This window comes from Arvicanthis niloticus, chromosome 16, assembly GCF_011762505.2.
Source record: "Arvicanthis niloticus isolate mArvNil1 chromosome 16, mArvNil1.pat.X, whole genome shotgun sequence".
NCBI lineage: Eukaryota > Metazoa > Chordata > Mammalia > Rodentia > Muridae > Arvicanthis > Arvicanthis niloticus.
In genome coordinates, this window is record NC_047673.1 from 43,199,591 (window position 1) to 43,216,650 (window position 17,060).

General features: G+C 38.5%; 1 protein-coding gene across 2 annotated transcripts in view; it reads right to left on the minus strand.

The window, feature by feature from the left end:
* Positions 1 to 413: 413 nt before the first annotated feature.
* Positions 414 to 17,060, minus strand: part of Neil3 (nei like DNA glycosylase 3) — a 48,933-nt gene continuing 32,286 nt past the window's right edge. For both annotated transcript variants that reach the window (XM_034520699.2, XM_076914150.1), the window contains 4 exons: positions 13,979 to 14,148; positions 12,011 to 12,431; positions 2,614 to 2,788; positions 414 to 839 (listed from right to left, as the gene is read on the minus strand). In XM_034520699.2, the coding sequence (XP_034376590.1) occupies positions 657 to 839; positions 2,614 to 2,788; positions 12,011 to 12,431; positions 13,979 to 14,148 (949 nt within the window). In that variant the 3' untranslated portion in view covers positions 414 to 656. The remainder of the gene's footprint in view (positions 840 to 2,613; positions 2,789 to 12,010; positions 12,432 to 13,978; positions 14,149 to 17,060) is intronic.

Genomic DNA, 17,060 nt, shown 5'->3' on the forward strand with positions numbered 1-17,060 from the left:
TGAGTTATATAAGTTAGTAAAAGACATTAGAATCAAGATTAGGAAATATATCTCTTTATGCATGTGACTTCTATCCTAGGTATTACATTAGTTAGGATCCCCACAATTTTCTATGAAAACACGTAAAGTCACTGAAGGTTTCAGTGTGTTTCTAGCATCTAACAGGAACTTAATATTTGTTGGACAGAATACTGTATTATCTTTCATAAAGGAGCTCATATCTTGAACTGTGTTTAAGAAAATGAGGAGTACATTTAATGAGATGTTGTACACAGTGGTAGTACCCTGAGAAAAGTATTCATAACAGAATGAGGAGCTTAAAATGCTATATAAACACAATCTCCTAAAAAAGAAATAAATTACTGCTCACCAAAGAACTTACATAAGACCAAAAACATACTAAGAGTACTTTATTGTCATCATTATTAAATATATTGAATATGCATTTTACAGAGAATGTTCTGTGCTTCAGGTGAAATAGTGTGTTCATTATTACAACAAAAAAAGTGAAGGCCACATATTTAAACAAAGAATGCACTTCAAATACTGCTATATATACCACAGGTGTTCTATAAGCTTTCTGTTAAACAAAAGGGAGTAAATGTAATGAGTTTGATGAGTTTATATATCAGACATTCTTTAAAAACAGAAAAATATTAGCATCCTGGAATAATTTCCATTCCTGGTCCACTTTCTGCCCACTGGAAAAAATTACACTGCTTTTCTTTCTCCATAGGACATACGAAAAAATTCTTCCCATTATTAGGTCCAATCTTCAAGACGGTTTTCATGATGGAGCGCTTCCCATGTCTGCAGAATGGGAAGGACAGGTCTGCCCACTGAGGGAGGAAGAAGAGAGGTTATAAAGAATACAGCGCTGAGCAGAGGAGAGTTGCCTCAGTTGATACAATAGTCACTGCTGTGACTAGTAATTTGACACTGTGTGACAGATGGAAACTATTAGTTGCTAACACTTTAAAAAAGTAAAAAAGTATTTTATTTACATCTATTTACTGTTTGAATCACACAATAAATTAACTAAAGTCCAATCCACTTCATCTAAAGACATATAAAATTCTTCACCTCATCCAGAGTAACTGAAAACTATCAAATCTTGATATTAAGCTACCACCAGGGTCTCAGCTATCTGTCTGTTTTAATTAAAATATTACCAAATATTTGTTATAACTGTAATACTAAAGTCCATTAGTTTCCTAGGCAAAGGATGATCCCAGCAGATTCTTGCACAGACTAAATAAGGAGAGAGCTACTCTACTCTCAGTATTTGGTCTCATGAAAAGAATGAAGGAAACTGAGACACTATTAGCAATATAAAATTACTAAGACTATTTTTCTATTATATTTAAACTGGTTCTTAAGAAAACCTGTGAATCTAATATGCAATACGTCCATCAAGTGTAGGAACTCAAGTAGTCTAATTTCACCTGGGAATGTCCTTTAAAGGCTTAGACACTGGGCAGAGAAACATTTTCTTACTCAGGAAGACAAACCAGCAATTTTGGGGTTTGGCACCGAAACAGATCGATATTTCTCTTTTTCTATTAGATGCCATAAGAAGTGTAAGTGGGAGAAATGTGTGTCCTTAAACATTGGGATAACACTCAGCATGGTGAGAACGTTATACTCGAGGAAAGCAGACAGGTGGACTGACAGAAGGGACGTATGCTATGTCTCCTAGACCAGATAGACAGGATCACCCATGACGGGAATATCACAGGCTGTCTTTCCTATTTCTGACCCCACCAGGTTACACTCATAGTAAAATTCACTAAGGTTATTGTAAATCCAAGGCAGTTATCGGTCCATGTGCTGATTTTTCTCATGTACTCAATGCTTAATTCATGAAACTTATTGAACTCTTATTTAGTATTTCTTAGTTCTCAGTTCCTTTCTTTCCCTCTTCCTTCCCTTTCATCCTTTCCTTCCTTCCCTTTTATCCCTTCCTTCCTTCCTCCCTCCCTCCCTCCCTCCCTCCCTTCCTCCTACCCTCCCTTCCTTCCTTCCTTCCTTCCTTCCTTCCTTCCTTCCTTCCTTCCTTCCTTCCTTCCTTCCTTCTTTCCCTTCCTTTCTTCCCTTCCATCCTTTCCTTCCTTTGCTTCTTTCCTCCCATCCTTCCTTTACTACAGGGTCTTTCCATCCAGGCTGCTCTGGAATTCATTATATAAGTCTAGTCTCAACCTGAAGAACCCCTTGCTTCAACTTGCCCAGCACTTGGGATGCAGACATGAATCACTACATCAGGCCTCAATACTACTTATCTATCATTATGAACCAAGAGCAATATTGTTATACTTGTGATAACAAATATAAAGCTCTTTGCTGATCCAATAGCTATTCTATCATTAGTATTATTTGCTGCATCTCTTTACATGCCAAGTTATTTAACAGCCAGGCGTTATACCGAATACTAATATGGCCCTTTAAAATGGAAAGGTAAAGCCAGGTATGGTGGTGTGTAAGTGAAATCCCATAACTTTGGAGGATCCTGCTTCAAATAAACAAACAAACAAATCCGCAATCACTGAGTATGTCACATTACAATAAACAAAACTCATTTTGAACTACAGTAAACATGGGAAATTTTACACATACTTCAAAAAATCCGCACTGTGCTCCTCTGGGCAGAGAACAGGCATAAAACTGCCTCCCCTTGTTTTCTCCATCCTTCCTCACAACTCGGAGAACACAGCGGCGGCCGTGCGTCTTGCACAAGGGGCTGCCGGCACTTACGGAACAAGGACCGCGTGTTCTATTGGTTTGGAGTTCACTGTAATGACAGGCGACAAAATAATGGCGGCATAGCGGCACTAAGAAGGGTCACTCGTACCACTTTGCTCATTCGTTTAGTGTTACCCCTAAAGAAGGCAGTTTTAGGTTATTATATTCTTTTGGAGGGATGGTTATTTTTATTTATTCATTCGCCTTACAACATGATCACAACTCCCACTCCTCCCATCCCTCTTAGAGTTCCTCTCCCCATTCCCCACTCCATTCCTTCTCTGAGAAGGGGGAGGTCCCCCCTGGGTATCACCCCACTGTGGCACATTAAATCACTGCAGGGCTGGGCACATCACCTCCCACAGACAAGGGGACTCAGGTGGGGGAATGAGATCCACAGGCAGGCAACAGAGTCAGGGACAGGCCCCCATTCCAGTTGTTGCAAGACCTGCATGAAGACCAAGTTGCATATATGCTACCTATGTGCAGGGGGGACCTTGTGCTCTTAAGTTTTTGATTCCTCGGCTAATTTTAATTGATTCCTTAACTCACTATGTGTCTAAGTTTAACTGTCTGAATAAAAACAGTGTAGATTTGTAAGCAGTATATCCAGTTTCCTTACGTTCTCACTTAGGCTATTCAGCTCTCCCCTTACCATATTTTATAACATGTTCTCTTTTATTTCTCCTAAAATATTGTCACATCCTCCTGGACCCCATCTCACAAAGCAAACAGGGTCACAATCATCTCTACTTATTTTCTCGTCTGGAGGAACTCCCATCAGTGGGCTGAGGAGACCAACTAGTGCCTATCTACTCCCACTTTAAAACAATTGTCTATGTCTTTCTTTGGTCAACGTTACTATTTTATTCACAATAACACCCTAGTAAGAAAAAGGCTGCTGCACCGAAGAGAAGCCATGGACATTTCGTGAAGCTTAGCAGATGAGGTTCATCTCTGTACAATTAAAACCCAGAGAATATTTGAAGGGCATCCCTGCACACAGTGAACTGAGCCCAGGAGGGAATCTTGTCCTTCAGCTGGATATGTAGTTTTGTCTTTGGAAAACAATTAGGGAGTTTCATTATAGTTTTTAATTTTCTATACCTTGTATGCTTTATGTAATACATGTATACTGAACAACTGGTTCAGAATAAAAGGGTTCAATTCACAGCCATGAGAGAAGTGGATAGGAAGTTATCTCAGTTGTAGACATTGTACTTAGCATGTGCAAAGTGGGCTGGATCCCCAGCACCAAAACAAAATACTTGTAACAAGAAAACAAGTCCAGAACCTCTCCATAACGTCACTATTTTTAACTCTTTTAATAGTAAAAAAGTCTGATTTTCATGTTGGGGGAAATTTCTAAAAATAACAATTGTAATAATTTTCTTAAATACCTCAAAGTCAGAAACATTTTCTTTTCCTCCTGACTTCTGAGACTAAATTTTGCAACATTTGTTTCAATAATGATGCTTCAGGCAGTATATCTAATTGAAAAGTTCAAAGGATATGATCTTTCACTTCTGGTAAAACTGATTTATGCTTTATTAAACGTATGATCAAATACATTACTTTAAAAATAACTTTGCCATAGACCTTAAGCGCAGTTTGGGGATCTGGCATTTGTGACATAAGAGCGACTAGTAGCATTGCTATGGACAGGATTTTCATGAAATATTTCACCTGTGACTATTTTTGTTGTTTCTCTCTTCAGAATGGCTTGTAGGTGACATTAATATCTTAGAGTGATGGGTAACACCAAATCAGGAACCAGAAAGCTGGAAGGCAATGGCTGGGCATTTGTTTTCCATACCCTCTGTTAGCAATTCTTCTAGGCTCCACCCAACAGTTACCTAGCAACAGCCACCAGGTAAAAGACTGGCTTTCTATAAAAGAACTGTTTGGTCTTTCTGTCTCTCTCTCTCTCTCTGGCATCTGCCAATTGGCCCCTGGTTATCATGTGACAACTTGGTAATCCAGCTTGTGGCACGAATTGGGACATTGCAAGTGATAGAAAATAATAACCTTTATCTTCACCCATGGGTATCTTCTTTGTCAGTACCTCCACGCTCCCAGTACCTGGGATGCCTCCCGGACTAAAGGCTTCCAAATCCACACACTATCAACGATCAAATTTGGCCCCAGTACCAACTAGATAATAACTCTAAAAGGCTGCTTAAGGGCACTTTTGGTTCCACTATTTTAAGGAACTCTTGCCAGTGATCCAGAAAATGGAAGGTTTCCTATGCTCAGGCTTTTCCCTACCTTCGATCCAAACCTTTTCTTTATTCCTCCTGTTCTCCATCTCAGTTCCTATCCTTGGTCCAGCTAACATTCAGCCCCCCAACTACTGGTTCTCTGTCCAGACGCCTGTTGCTCCAAAGCCAGACTTTGTTTTGGACTTAGCTCACTCTGCCTAGTTTTAAACTTCTACTTCCTGAGAATTTTTTTTTTTTTTTAATCTGATTTCTTTCCATTCTGGTCCACACCAGCTCTAAGCCAGCTGTGTCGGGAAAAGAGATAGGCTGTTACTTGATCCCTGCCTGCACTTAGAACCAAGGCACCCCATGCACCAGTCCCAGATCTGCCAAAGCTGCTCAGACCTGCTCAGACCTGCACGGAGGCAGAAGCTGCCAGTGGTAGCAGGGAGAAATCTCATCACATGCACATTCCGACAAAATGTGTCTATTTGTCTCTTTGCTAACATGTAGCCACACTACTATAAATAAATGCTGTTCCATTCTGAGATATAATATATGGCTTTCCACCTTGGGGGAAAGAGAGGTGACACTATGGTTTCAGCGCCATCTTACTTAAGTGCAGTTACAGGACTGGCTATAGCTTCAGTGCCATCTTAGTTGAGGGCAGTCACCATCTTTGTAGTGGGAAGTCCCCACCCCACTTTACCACCATCTTGCTTGAGGACGACAACCTGACTTAAAAACAGGTCTCCAAAGACACTTTTCAATTAATATAAGGTTTTCCTATGGTTTCTATCCTGTCTCCATAAACAGTAATTTTAATATTAGTTTAAAGGTTTACAGCATTAAAAACTTAAAGATCACTGCCTTGATTTTGCTACTGTCATTAAGTTACAATATAACCTTTTGCTTACTATGTACAATCTAGAGCAAATAATTAAAAACAGACACAAATTATCTAACTCAGATATACTTAATAGATACTAGCTCTCAATCTTGTCAGAGAGCTGGTAAATATACTGTTAAATGTTTAAGCTTACTGTGACAGAGACTCCCGAATTCTAAGAGTAACCCCCAAGGTCTCCAAGAAGATATGGGTACAGTGACAAAGGACTCTTATCTGGATTGTGGTACTATAACCACCGAGAAAGATTGCTCTATTGCCTTGACCACTGCTATCACTCAGCCTAAACTGTGGACAAACAGAGGTCACTCAGAGAACTAATGTCTCATATTGCCTAAGACAAGCTGAGTCTTTTCTCCCATGTTCCTCCTTGACAGGGAAAAAAAAAAGCCTCTCATCTTCTGGGCCTCATCATCTTTTGGCCTCTGCCAAAGTTTAGATGAAGACCACAGGGACCTGAGAAAACTATTTAGACAGTAGACAGACTGAAGGCCTTTCTCATGCTAAATCTCTATGATTAACGATCATATTCCCAATGGCAAGATTTTGAGTTTCCTTTTTATTGTCTTTTAAATGTAAACTTAAAAACGTTTCTCATGATTAATGTTAAATTTAAACCCCATCTTACTCCTTCTGCTTCACAAAAGGTTTTTGTTTCCTTAAGCTCAAAGACTGTTCATGTTGTTAACAAATTTATCTCTTCTATAAACCTAACAGATACATATGTATATATGTGTATATGTATGTCTGTTAGGCGTTTACTTAAAACCTACATCCAGGACGCTCCAGAGAAGCAGCCTACAGATGTTGCAGTCTATTCTCACAGACACTTCTACTGGGCCTTCCTACCCATACTTGGTCTCATAGGCCCTGGGCAGTAAGGAGACAGACAACTCTCCTAGGAGTTGACCAACATCTCCATCCCCATTTTCTTAGGTTCCCTTAAGACAAAAACTATTGCCTCAAAGTCGGCAGGAAGTTAATAAAGATCACAACGACCCTACTCATGCCCCACCATCACCTCTTTCTAGTTTCTCAATTTTTAGTCAAACCAAAATGGAGGAATGTTAGCATTTCTTCTAGGCTCCTCCCAATAGTTACCTAGCAACAAAAGTCAGGTATGAGGCTGGCTGGCCATAAAAGGACTGTTTGGCCTCTCTTTCTCCCTCTTTCAGGTCTTTCTCTCTCTCTTTCTCTCTCTCTCCTTCTTTCTCTGTCCTCTCCTCCCTCCTCGTGTTCCTGGCCAGTCTCTTTCCTTCTTTCTCTCTCCTCTCTCTTTCTGTCCTTCTCTGTCCCCTTTCTTTCGCTGTCTCCACTCCTTCTCACCCCTCCTTCCATGCCTCAAATAAACTTTATCTGATACTAGACCCACTGTATGGTTAGTACCTCAGGGGTTGGAGGTGGGGGGAAATGCATCAGCTTGGGGCTGCAAAGGCATCCCTCCCCGCTGCATCATGCCACCACATTACAAAGCATATCATGAGAGGAGCACTAGCTACAACAGCCAAAACAGACGAACAACAAAACAACCACCAAAATAATTTTATATGATTTTTAAAGTGCTGCCTTTGGTAGAGTTTATTTCAACACTTCCTAATTTATTTGACTTAAATTTTAATCGGAAAACTCCAGAGACCTGAGGAGATATTTATGATTTTTACTATTGATGCTTTTCTGAGATACAAAGGTAGGAGACAGGAATCAAGAGGAGAGGCTCCAGTGCCTTGCTACTTCTTCATGCTTTCTTCCATTCTGTGTCTTCCCTGGCTTGAAGCTGAAGACAAAGCTGGTTGTACATTGTTCTATCCTCGTACCCAGAATGTATTCGGCTAACTAGAAACATTAGTATCACCCAGGGGCTCCTTCAGACACTGATCTACCCACCCCTTTGGAATCCTCATCTGCTTACTAACAAGATTCCCAGGTGACGCATCTACACATTAAGTTGTGAAGTGCTAAGTTAATGTGAGTTAGCCACTAGTGCCACCTGCGATCATATGGGCTCTAAATATGCATAAGCTTGCCTCAGTTTTATGGTAGAAAACATTATCTGGGTTAATTAAACGCTCTGCTTAATAGAGGATATCTTGGTTCCTCTTTGTTTCAATCATTACTTAAAAATGTACTAAAATGTAGCAGAGCACTTTCCTAGGTAAATTTAGCATAGAGAACAGTTGAACTTATTTTGGTGATTAGGTTCATCATTTGAATACTGATTTATAAATAGCATAGTAATATAGTAAACCAGGATTTGGCAAAACTGTTTCAGACAACACAATTTAAGTTGTGTGTCTCTGCGGCAACTACTCGATTCTGTTGTTTTTAATACAAAAATAACTAAACAAATGGGAATGAAACATTATACAACAGGTGCCAGGCTGGATCTGGCCTTGCTGGCTGTAGTTTGCTGGAGTAGACATCATTAGAATCAAGGACAATGCTTTGAGGCACAACAGGTTCTCAACAAATGATAAAAAGAACAAAATCGCTGTCTGGCAAGTGCAAAACACATGGGTTCTATTCTTAGTACCTTAAAAAGTAATAGGTTAACAATAAAGAAATCAGAAGTAGGTAAAAACTATCCTTTTGATGGAAAACTATATTATTCATAGTTAATTTATAAGTCATTGAGTTATAAATTAATTAATTTACAAGTTATTAATTGTGATTGAATGATATAGTAAAATAAAAATACTGCTTGGAAATAATTTTTGAATTAATCAGTCCAACTGGCTGTAGACCTGACAATCCAATATTATTCCAAAGTTTAAAGTAAACAAAAAATAAATAAGCGAAGCACTGAGAACTGTGGGCTTATATTTTTAAAACCTACTTTACTAAGTGTTCTTAAACACTCCAACCTCCCTTATAGCCCCAACTAAAGGCAGGGAGGACGATGGCTAATAGGACAAGGGGGACATGAACATGTTTATTAAAGTTCTTTGGGGTGATTCCAATCTTTGTTGTCAGCAGTCAGGTCCACTAGCAAAACACCAAATATGAATTAGCAGCAGTGACTGGATCCAGAAGAAACCTTAAGGCTTTCCAGATCAGCACCAGTCTGTTGAAGCAGAAGAAAGCAGCCAGGATACCACTAGAAGTTCTTTGGTGCAATTCTCTCTGAATTCATGACAATCAAAGACCAAAGAAAGCAAGGGGAACCATTGCAAGAATGGTTCCTCAATGACATCCTCAATGACAGACAGCATGAGCAAAGCCCAATGAAGACCAGCAAAGTAAACCAATGCCAGAGCATCATCCACTGTCTGCTGGGTTACACTTATACTCTTTCCAGACATCACGTGTTCTCTCAAGCAGCGGTTCCAGCAAAACAACCTATTCCCTTTCACCAGGCAGCTCCCAAAGAAACACCATGTGTTTATTCTCAGCAAAACATCCTCTCATAAGACAGTTTCCAGAAAAACATCACACAGCACAACTGCATCTCTAAGGAAACCAGAACTTTCCCCTTCAGAGAACTCCTAGCAGTGAAGCGGAACAAGTGTAAGGAAGGCATTACACACAGACCTTCCAAACAGCTGATGAGAGCTGACACAGGAAATGGGAAGGATTTTGAAGATGTCCTCTTACTCTTCCATGTGACCTTTTGTATGGTATTCCATCTTGAACACATGCTTTCTTTAAAAATGGACCACCATGGTTTTTTTTACTGTGTTTATAGTAATTGGATCAAAGATTTTAAACTGGTTTTAGAAGCTATTGTTAAATGCTTAAAAACTGGTTCAATTATCTAATTGATCATCTGGTAATTGGATAACATTCAAGTATATTTAGAGACCGATCCAAAAATAAGCCTTATCAGCACAGCATGCAACAGCATGACAAAAAGATCACTAATTAAGGGAACAAAAGTCAAATTAATTGTCCTATGGTTATTAAAGAAACTAAAGTGGCTATAAATTCTGAGTGGACCACCTGTTTTGTTTTGTGTTGAGCCTTTGCTAGGCATCTTGTCCATGAGATGAACACTCTAGTTGCCAGAGAAGAAGAAAAATGAAATAAATGACAGTAATTTGCAATTTACTCCTTGTAAAGTAGCTGGATGCAGAAGGGCTGCAGGGTGAATTCATTTCATCACTTGACATTTATTCTGCAAGTTGATGTTGATTGACTGTAGAGTTTCATCCTGGTGCTCTTCTATTCAACACACACACACACACACACACACACACACACACACACACAGAGTCTGTAGCATTTCTAAGCAGTGCTTCACACTGTGATTAATCCTGTGACTCTACTGCTAATGGCTTATGAAAAAAGTCATTTAAATTTAAGGCTACATTGATGTTTCTTTACATCTTAATCCATTAGTTAAATTGTCTGCTTTTTTTTTTTTTTTTTTTTTTGCTTGTTGTGTTTTTGTTTTGTTTAGCATGAAAGAAGTAACAACAGGCAGGGATATTTCATCTGGGTACAATAAATAGTGCAATATTTTAGAGCAATCACTGCCACGTCCTTTCTGTTATCCCACTGAAGAAACGAACTGATTAAACGTGCTTCTCCTTCTACAGGACAGCCTCCCAGTTTAGACTGCAGCTCTTCCTGATTTTCATCATGGGACATTAATTAGAGTGAAAAGATGAATTTATTATCTAGTCAATTAAAAGTTCAGAACCCCAAAGCTTAATTCAAATATATTACAAGCAGCAGTTCTATCAGCCATGTTAAATGATTATGAATAAAATACTTTGGAAAAAAATCAGCTAGGGGTCAATCATCAGGATTAATGTATGACAGAAGATTTGGAGGTAGGATAAGATGTTAGAGATAAAGGCATATACTAGGCAAAAACTGTCTGAGAAATGTCATGGAACAAGCTTTAAGGATTCCCAGAGTTTAGATGAGAAATTTACACCACGTGGTCCTTCATCACATGGTCCAGAAGAGGAATCTCTCCAGCAACAAAGCCCAGATAAGGAATGTTGATTAATCCAAATTCCCCTGATAATCATGAACTTCAGGTTCCATGGTAACTGTTTCCCATTGATAATAAAAGTCATTATTTGCTTTCTTTCCTCTTCATTTAACATGCTACAAAGGGTCAGTGAGATGGCTCAGCAGATGAACGTGCTTGCTGCCAAGTTTGATGGCAACAACAACAAAAACAACCACAACCCCCTCTTCCAACAATAACAAACCATCCCACATGGCCTAAAACACAGCTACTTTAATAGAAAAGCAACCAAGGGGCTTTTGTTTCTCTTTTTTAAAAGAGAAGGCACATCCTAAACTTTAATTGACATGGGTGCCCTCAGAACTTTGCTTTCTTAGAGGGAAATGCAGATGGCCTCAGCAGATAATGGTACCACCCACAAAGCTTTTTGAATTTTCTGTGGTGAAAAAGCAGCAGGTATACAGTAGAAGGAAGCCAGAGCTCAAATTCTGGCTTTGACTCAAGCATGCAGACTAAGAATTTCCCATAATGATTGACAAGCTAGAAATCCCAAGTAGGCACATTGTACACAGGAGAGAACTGGGACCCTACGGTAGCCTGTGTTGGTAGACTGATGGGTGAAGGAAACTCATCTTCAACCGAGGACAGGTTTATTGGAGTATGACTACTTTGAAAATCAAGGAATATCTGTATATAAGGTATCAACAGATAACTGGTGTGACTGTCTGTGTTTTAAGCAGTTTTTTTTAAATATATTTTCAGATTCCCAAATATGTCATGTCATATTGAACGGATGTTTACATTCAGGAAAAGAAGAAAGAAAAAACCTTGTTGGAGATGAAGAAAAATCTGTTCCATTTCTTTTCTGTTCTAACTTCAATTAACTAGAGAAAGAAAAGCCAGCAAATCGTTATAATAATTTTTCAGTGCTAATGTTACTAAAACCAATTTAACTTCCTTAGCAAATAGATCAATGTTCTGTTTGCATAGCGCCTAGTGAAATACAACTGCCTTACAGATCGTAAAAATACTAAATTGGATGGTAAGGATGAATGCCTTTAATACTCTGAGGCAGAGGCAGGTAGATCTCTGTGTGTTCAAGACCAGACTAGTTAAATGCGCAAGAGCCAGGGCAGCCAGGGCTATAGAGAGTAACCCTGTATCAAAAACCAAACAAAGAAAAACAAAACAAACAAACAAAAAACAATGCAAATACTGTAAAGACCAAAGTTATAAATATCTTACCTGTTAGAAAGTCCAGAGCTGTAACTTTTAAGTTCTGTTGCCGAAGAGTGAGCTGTTTTCAATTTTTTATGTGCTGAACTAAATAATTTAGTCTGGGCACAAACTGTAGGCGATATGTTTACCTTATTGGATAGTTGAGTTATATAGTTTATTCCTTCTTTGGAGGGGTGCTGTGGGTCACTAAAGCATACGTCTGTAGGAAGAAAAATTTGAGATTCCCCATCTATTGTCTGGTTTGGGCTTTTCTTTCTGGCCAAAGGACTGGATTTATTGCTTAAATCAGTCAAAACAAGGGTCGTATTTCCAAACACAGTTCTCCTGTTGATCTTTACTTCAGTATGTGTGTTCTCAAACTTATTAAAAGAGTACTTCACTAAGTTGTTAAAGGCAATGGAATTCTCTCCATTCTTAAGCACTGGATCTGAAAAAAAAAAAAAGAGAGAGATAAGTAATTTTACATATTCCTAAAAATATAGTATACTGACTATTTCAAATAAATTTGATTTAAAATTTTAGTTCATTACAGTAAGCCAATATGTACAAGCACAAGCACACTGTGAAGCTCACTGGGACACAGTGCAGTGAGGCGTTGTCAGCTTAGGAAATAAAACATCAACAACTTATAGGAACCGGAAGATAGTGTTAACAAAGATTTATGTTAACTTTGTTATGTTTACATATCTAAAGATTATTTATTAGGTGAAGCATTAAGGAGCGGTAATTAAAAATGATATCCCATAAAGCCTCAGCTAGAGACTAATGTGCAGACAGGAATATTTCTACAGGCAGGACCAAATGTAAAGTTTACTTAAGAATTTTAGACACTTGATTATGATGAGAATAAGGGTTTCCAAAAATATCCTAGAGTTTTGGAACCAGCATCCCAGTATGGTCTATATTACAGGTAGGGCATATGTCTTCATATTCATAAATAAAAACAATAGTTGTTGAGGCACATAAAGGCATTTCAGAATGCTGAAATAAATGTAGAGAGATGCAGAGAGCTAACACTGTTTTTCCAGCAGCTTCTCTCTTGGGTGATAACTGAAGGAGGTGCAGTCCCTCCTGCGACTTAGCAAAGCTGTTGGACGGGTGACGCCTGCCTCCGGGGCCCAGGGAACACAACACAATACAGGCGCTAACACAATGCAGAGGTCCTTAAGTCAAGAATGAACTTTCTCATCTCTAATTGGGGAAAGAAATCACACTCTGGGCACACAATGGGAGCCACATCAGTGAGATGGCTCTTAATCACAGGTTTCCTCTGAGGTTTTACATTCTCTGAACGTGTGAGATTGTGAGCTATAAAGAGTTATTTTGAAGGATTTCAATGAAATCAGTACAATTGTCTGGGTAAAGATTTTAATAACAAGGGGTAGGAAGGAGAAAGAAGAGAAAAAATTCAGCATTTTTCAATTCCACCTGCAAAGATATTCTTACAGAATTCCTCCCTTTCAATTTATAAAACACTTGGACTGAATAACAAACTGGAAAGTTGCTGAAATCTGCATAAAACAAAGCTTTATTGAATAATTCATTAGAAACAGTAGAGAACAGATGTGATCATCTCTGTTTGAGATACAAAGGCACATACTGTTTTAGGACAAGCATGTTTTCCCCTCCTTGTTCGTTCCTTCTTTCTTTCCTTCCTTCTTTCTTTCTTTCTTTCTTTCTTTCTTTCTTTCTTTCTTTCTTTCTTTCTTTCTCTTTCTTTCTTTCTTTCTTTCTTTCTTTCTTTCTCTTTGTTTTTTTTCTTTCTTTCTCTCTATTCTCTCTCTTTTATTTTTAATATTTTCAACAGACTATCAGTCTAGTTTACATGAAAATGCTGGCAATTACTCTAAACCACACAATGATAGCATTTTGGTTGGTTATGAAATATCAAGGTGGAGCAAAATATGTACCTGATTGTACAAAAAAAAATCCTCTTACAAATATTATGAACTCAAAATAAAATGTCACTCTTACCAACAGGCCTTACGGTCGAGCAAGCATCACAGGCCTTGGCTGATGGTCTGTTTGTGAGGGTACAGACCATGCAGGACCACTGCTCTTCAGATTTCCGAGCCACTGAGTCCCTAAAGCAATCCTCTCCCCTAGGAGTCCAGCTGATTTCAGTATTTCTTGTTGGCAGTTTGCTGTAAAATAATCTTCTAAATCAATCATTTATATTTTTAATATTCTATTCTTATAAGTTCTGGACATTTTAGGAACTATTCTAGAAAGGCTGATACCCCAATTTCACTTATTATGGGCTAAAAGTCATTATTCACACATATAATAACTATATCACACGTCCTACGGATTGCTGCCAAATTTAGAAAACAACCTTTTTACTGTGTTTTTTAAATAAAAGTACCGTGCTTAAACACACACACACACACACACACACACACACACACAATCTAGAGTATTAGCTATAACCATCAGGAAGTATTTTGTAAATATCTTAAATAGTATTTTCTAAAGCAAGGCTGAAATATTACTTATTCCATTAAATCAGAAAAAGAAAAGGATATACTTATAACAAAGCACTAAGACTAACATGAAGAAGACAGGACACCTTTGAAAGACAGAAACGAGAAGTCTATGGGGGGTTGGAAGGTGGAAAAAGAAGGGATTATGGGGTAATTATGTTATAATCGCAAAAAAAAAAAAAAAAAAAAACAATGGGGAAAAGGAGAAAATAAAATGAAAAAAGATTTACCTGACTTCATTTTCCCAGAAAAGAAAATTCTAGAAATTCTGGGTTTTTCAATTGTATTTGCTAAGCAAAATATTGGTGACTTATCCATAATGATGAAAAAAGATATCCATGTGTTCAGTTCTCACAAACTCTCTTTTTATCTACTAAGTCATCATTATTAGATATGCAGTTATTAGGATAAGGAAATGACACAACTAAACCTGATTTTTAGTGGTGAATGTAAATCATGATTCTCTACATGGAACCCACTGGCCATTGCTGATTGATGAGAAAATGTGTTTCTAAAACTAATACTTGAGTGTCTCAGGTCACATGCAGTTACTCAGTGCTATGGTGGTGCCACAGACTCCAAAGTGTTAACACAGAGAGAGCCCTCACAGAAAGCCTAAGCAGCTTCATTTTTTTTTTTTTTTCAGGGCAGAGGTTCTCTGACTCTCAAAGATAGCCTTGCCTTCCGTAAGACCTTGCTCCTTGTATGCAAACCCAGCAACCCTTTTATCCAGGTTTGTTTGGTAAAATAATGACTAGCACAAGAAAATCTGAAAATGAGATGCATCTCATTATGATTCTCTGATCTTTACCTTGACTTCTAACACAGTATCTCATATCTGTATGGAACTCTAAACCTAAAGAATGTGTTCACCTGACCTAACTCCTGGCCACACACAACTTGCTCTGGAAGGCAGTGGGCTGCATTTATTCAGCTGGACACAATTCAAGTGACCTTCAGATTCTCTGCGTGCATGGAAGCCTTTTTATTGTTATCTTCTACTCTCCTGAACATAAGAGGATGTGCATTATTTCATCTGCAGGCTTCTGGTTCTCTTTTGCTGTTGTTGTTCCATTTATTAATCACAGCAGTAATTTATTCTCCTCAGTTTCTGTGAGAATTCACATTTAGCATGCTGTAGGAGACTTAAGAATGGCCTCCCAATGACACCAGGTCATGATATGAGAGAACTGAAAGTGTTGCTTTAAAAAGTCTCTGTAGGTGAGATTGAGGGTATTGACCTGGAGAGAGCTGTCCTCATAAGGGGAAAAGAAGGCAGACTTGATACACACAGAAAAGGAGAAGGTGCTGTTAAAACAGGCAGAGACTGCAGTGACCTAACCGCATGTCAAAGCATGCTGGCAGCCACCAGAGGCTCAAGGAAGCAAGGGATGGATCATCCATCCCCTAGGTTCTTCAGAAGGAAGACAGACATGTCAGTACTTTGAGTTTGTTTGAAGATATTATTCAAACGTCCAGCATCCCCAACTTGAATACATATATTTCTTCTGCTTTATCCTAAAAGGGTGGTATAAGCCATATTGTCATAAAACCCATATGACAATGATCCAAACAAAATTCATGGTCCCCGAGTCTGTAACTCTGTCACTTGGTTTCAACAAAGGGTATCAGCATTTTCTCAGCTTACTAGGACCAAGCTCTAGACTTCTTTCTAACAGGTCCTGATAGCTCACAACCGGTCCATCAGCAAATCCTAAGCTCAACACTCTACAGCATTCCTGCTTCTGACCGTGAGGTGAAGAAAGTCGGATATAGAAGCAATCAAGGCAGCTGTCTGCTGGAGCCACAACAGCAGTGCTGGCTATCTGGGTTACATACACAGCTTCCAGTTCTTGAGGCTCTGGTTCCTATAGCTTTTTCTATTAAGTCTACAAACTACTTCAGTATTTATTTGAATATATGATCCCTTTAGCCTGTATGTCATAGATGGCAACTGAGATCAATGGCTCTTCCTCAAAAAAGCTTATTATATCAATACTGTTTTCTTTAAGACTCAGTACTTACTAAATGTTTCTTTAAGTCTTCCAAAGACCCTCAAGTCCAGCACTTCAGATATCCGTGCATGCGAAGACCATAGTAAGATCTGCCTTCTAAACAGCACTAAGTTCTCATTAGCTTGTAATCAATTACAGGCACTTTCTGGTCTATATGCTTTTAAAGCAGTCTCCAAATAAATTAGATGTTTTCTCCCTGTGATGAATCCCTACGTCATCCACACTAAGCTTAGAAAGATGATCTTGTCCTTCCTGGATAGCTCTGCTTCCATCTCGATAGCTCCCTCAGCATTTAGCACAGCCCTTTACAACACCTCCACCATCCTGCTTAACCATGTATGGACCTACTTCCCAGCCTGGCAGATAATAAGAAAGTAAGTCATACATCATAAAATTTATTTTTGAAAACCGTATAAGACTATAAAAGAGTCGGCTTCACCTAATACAGTAGTACTCTCATATGTAGTGTATGCTCACTATATATTAAGAGCCAACAATAAATTATAGAGGCACTTAAAATGAGACAGGATCACCAAATATTTAAAAATATTGGAAGGA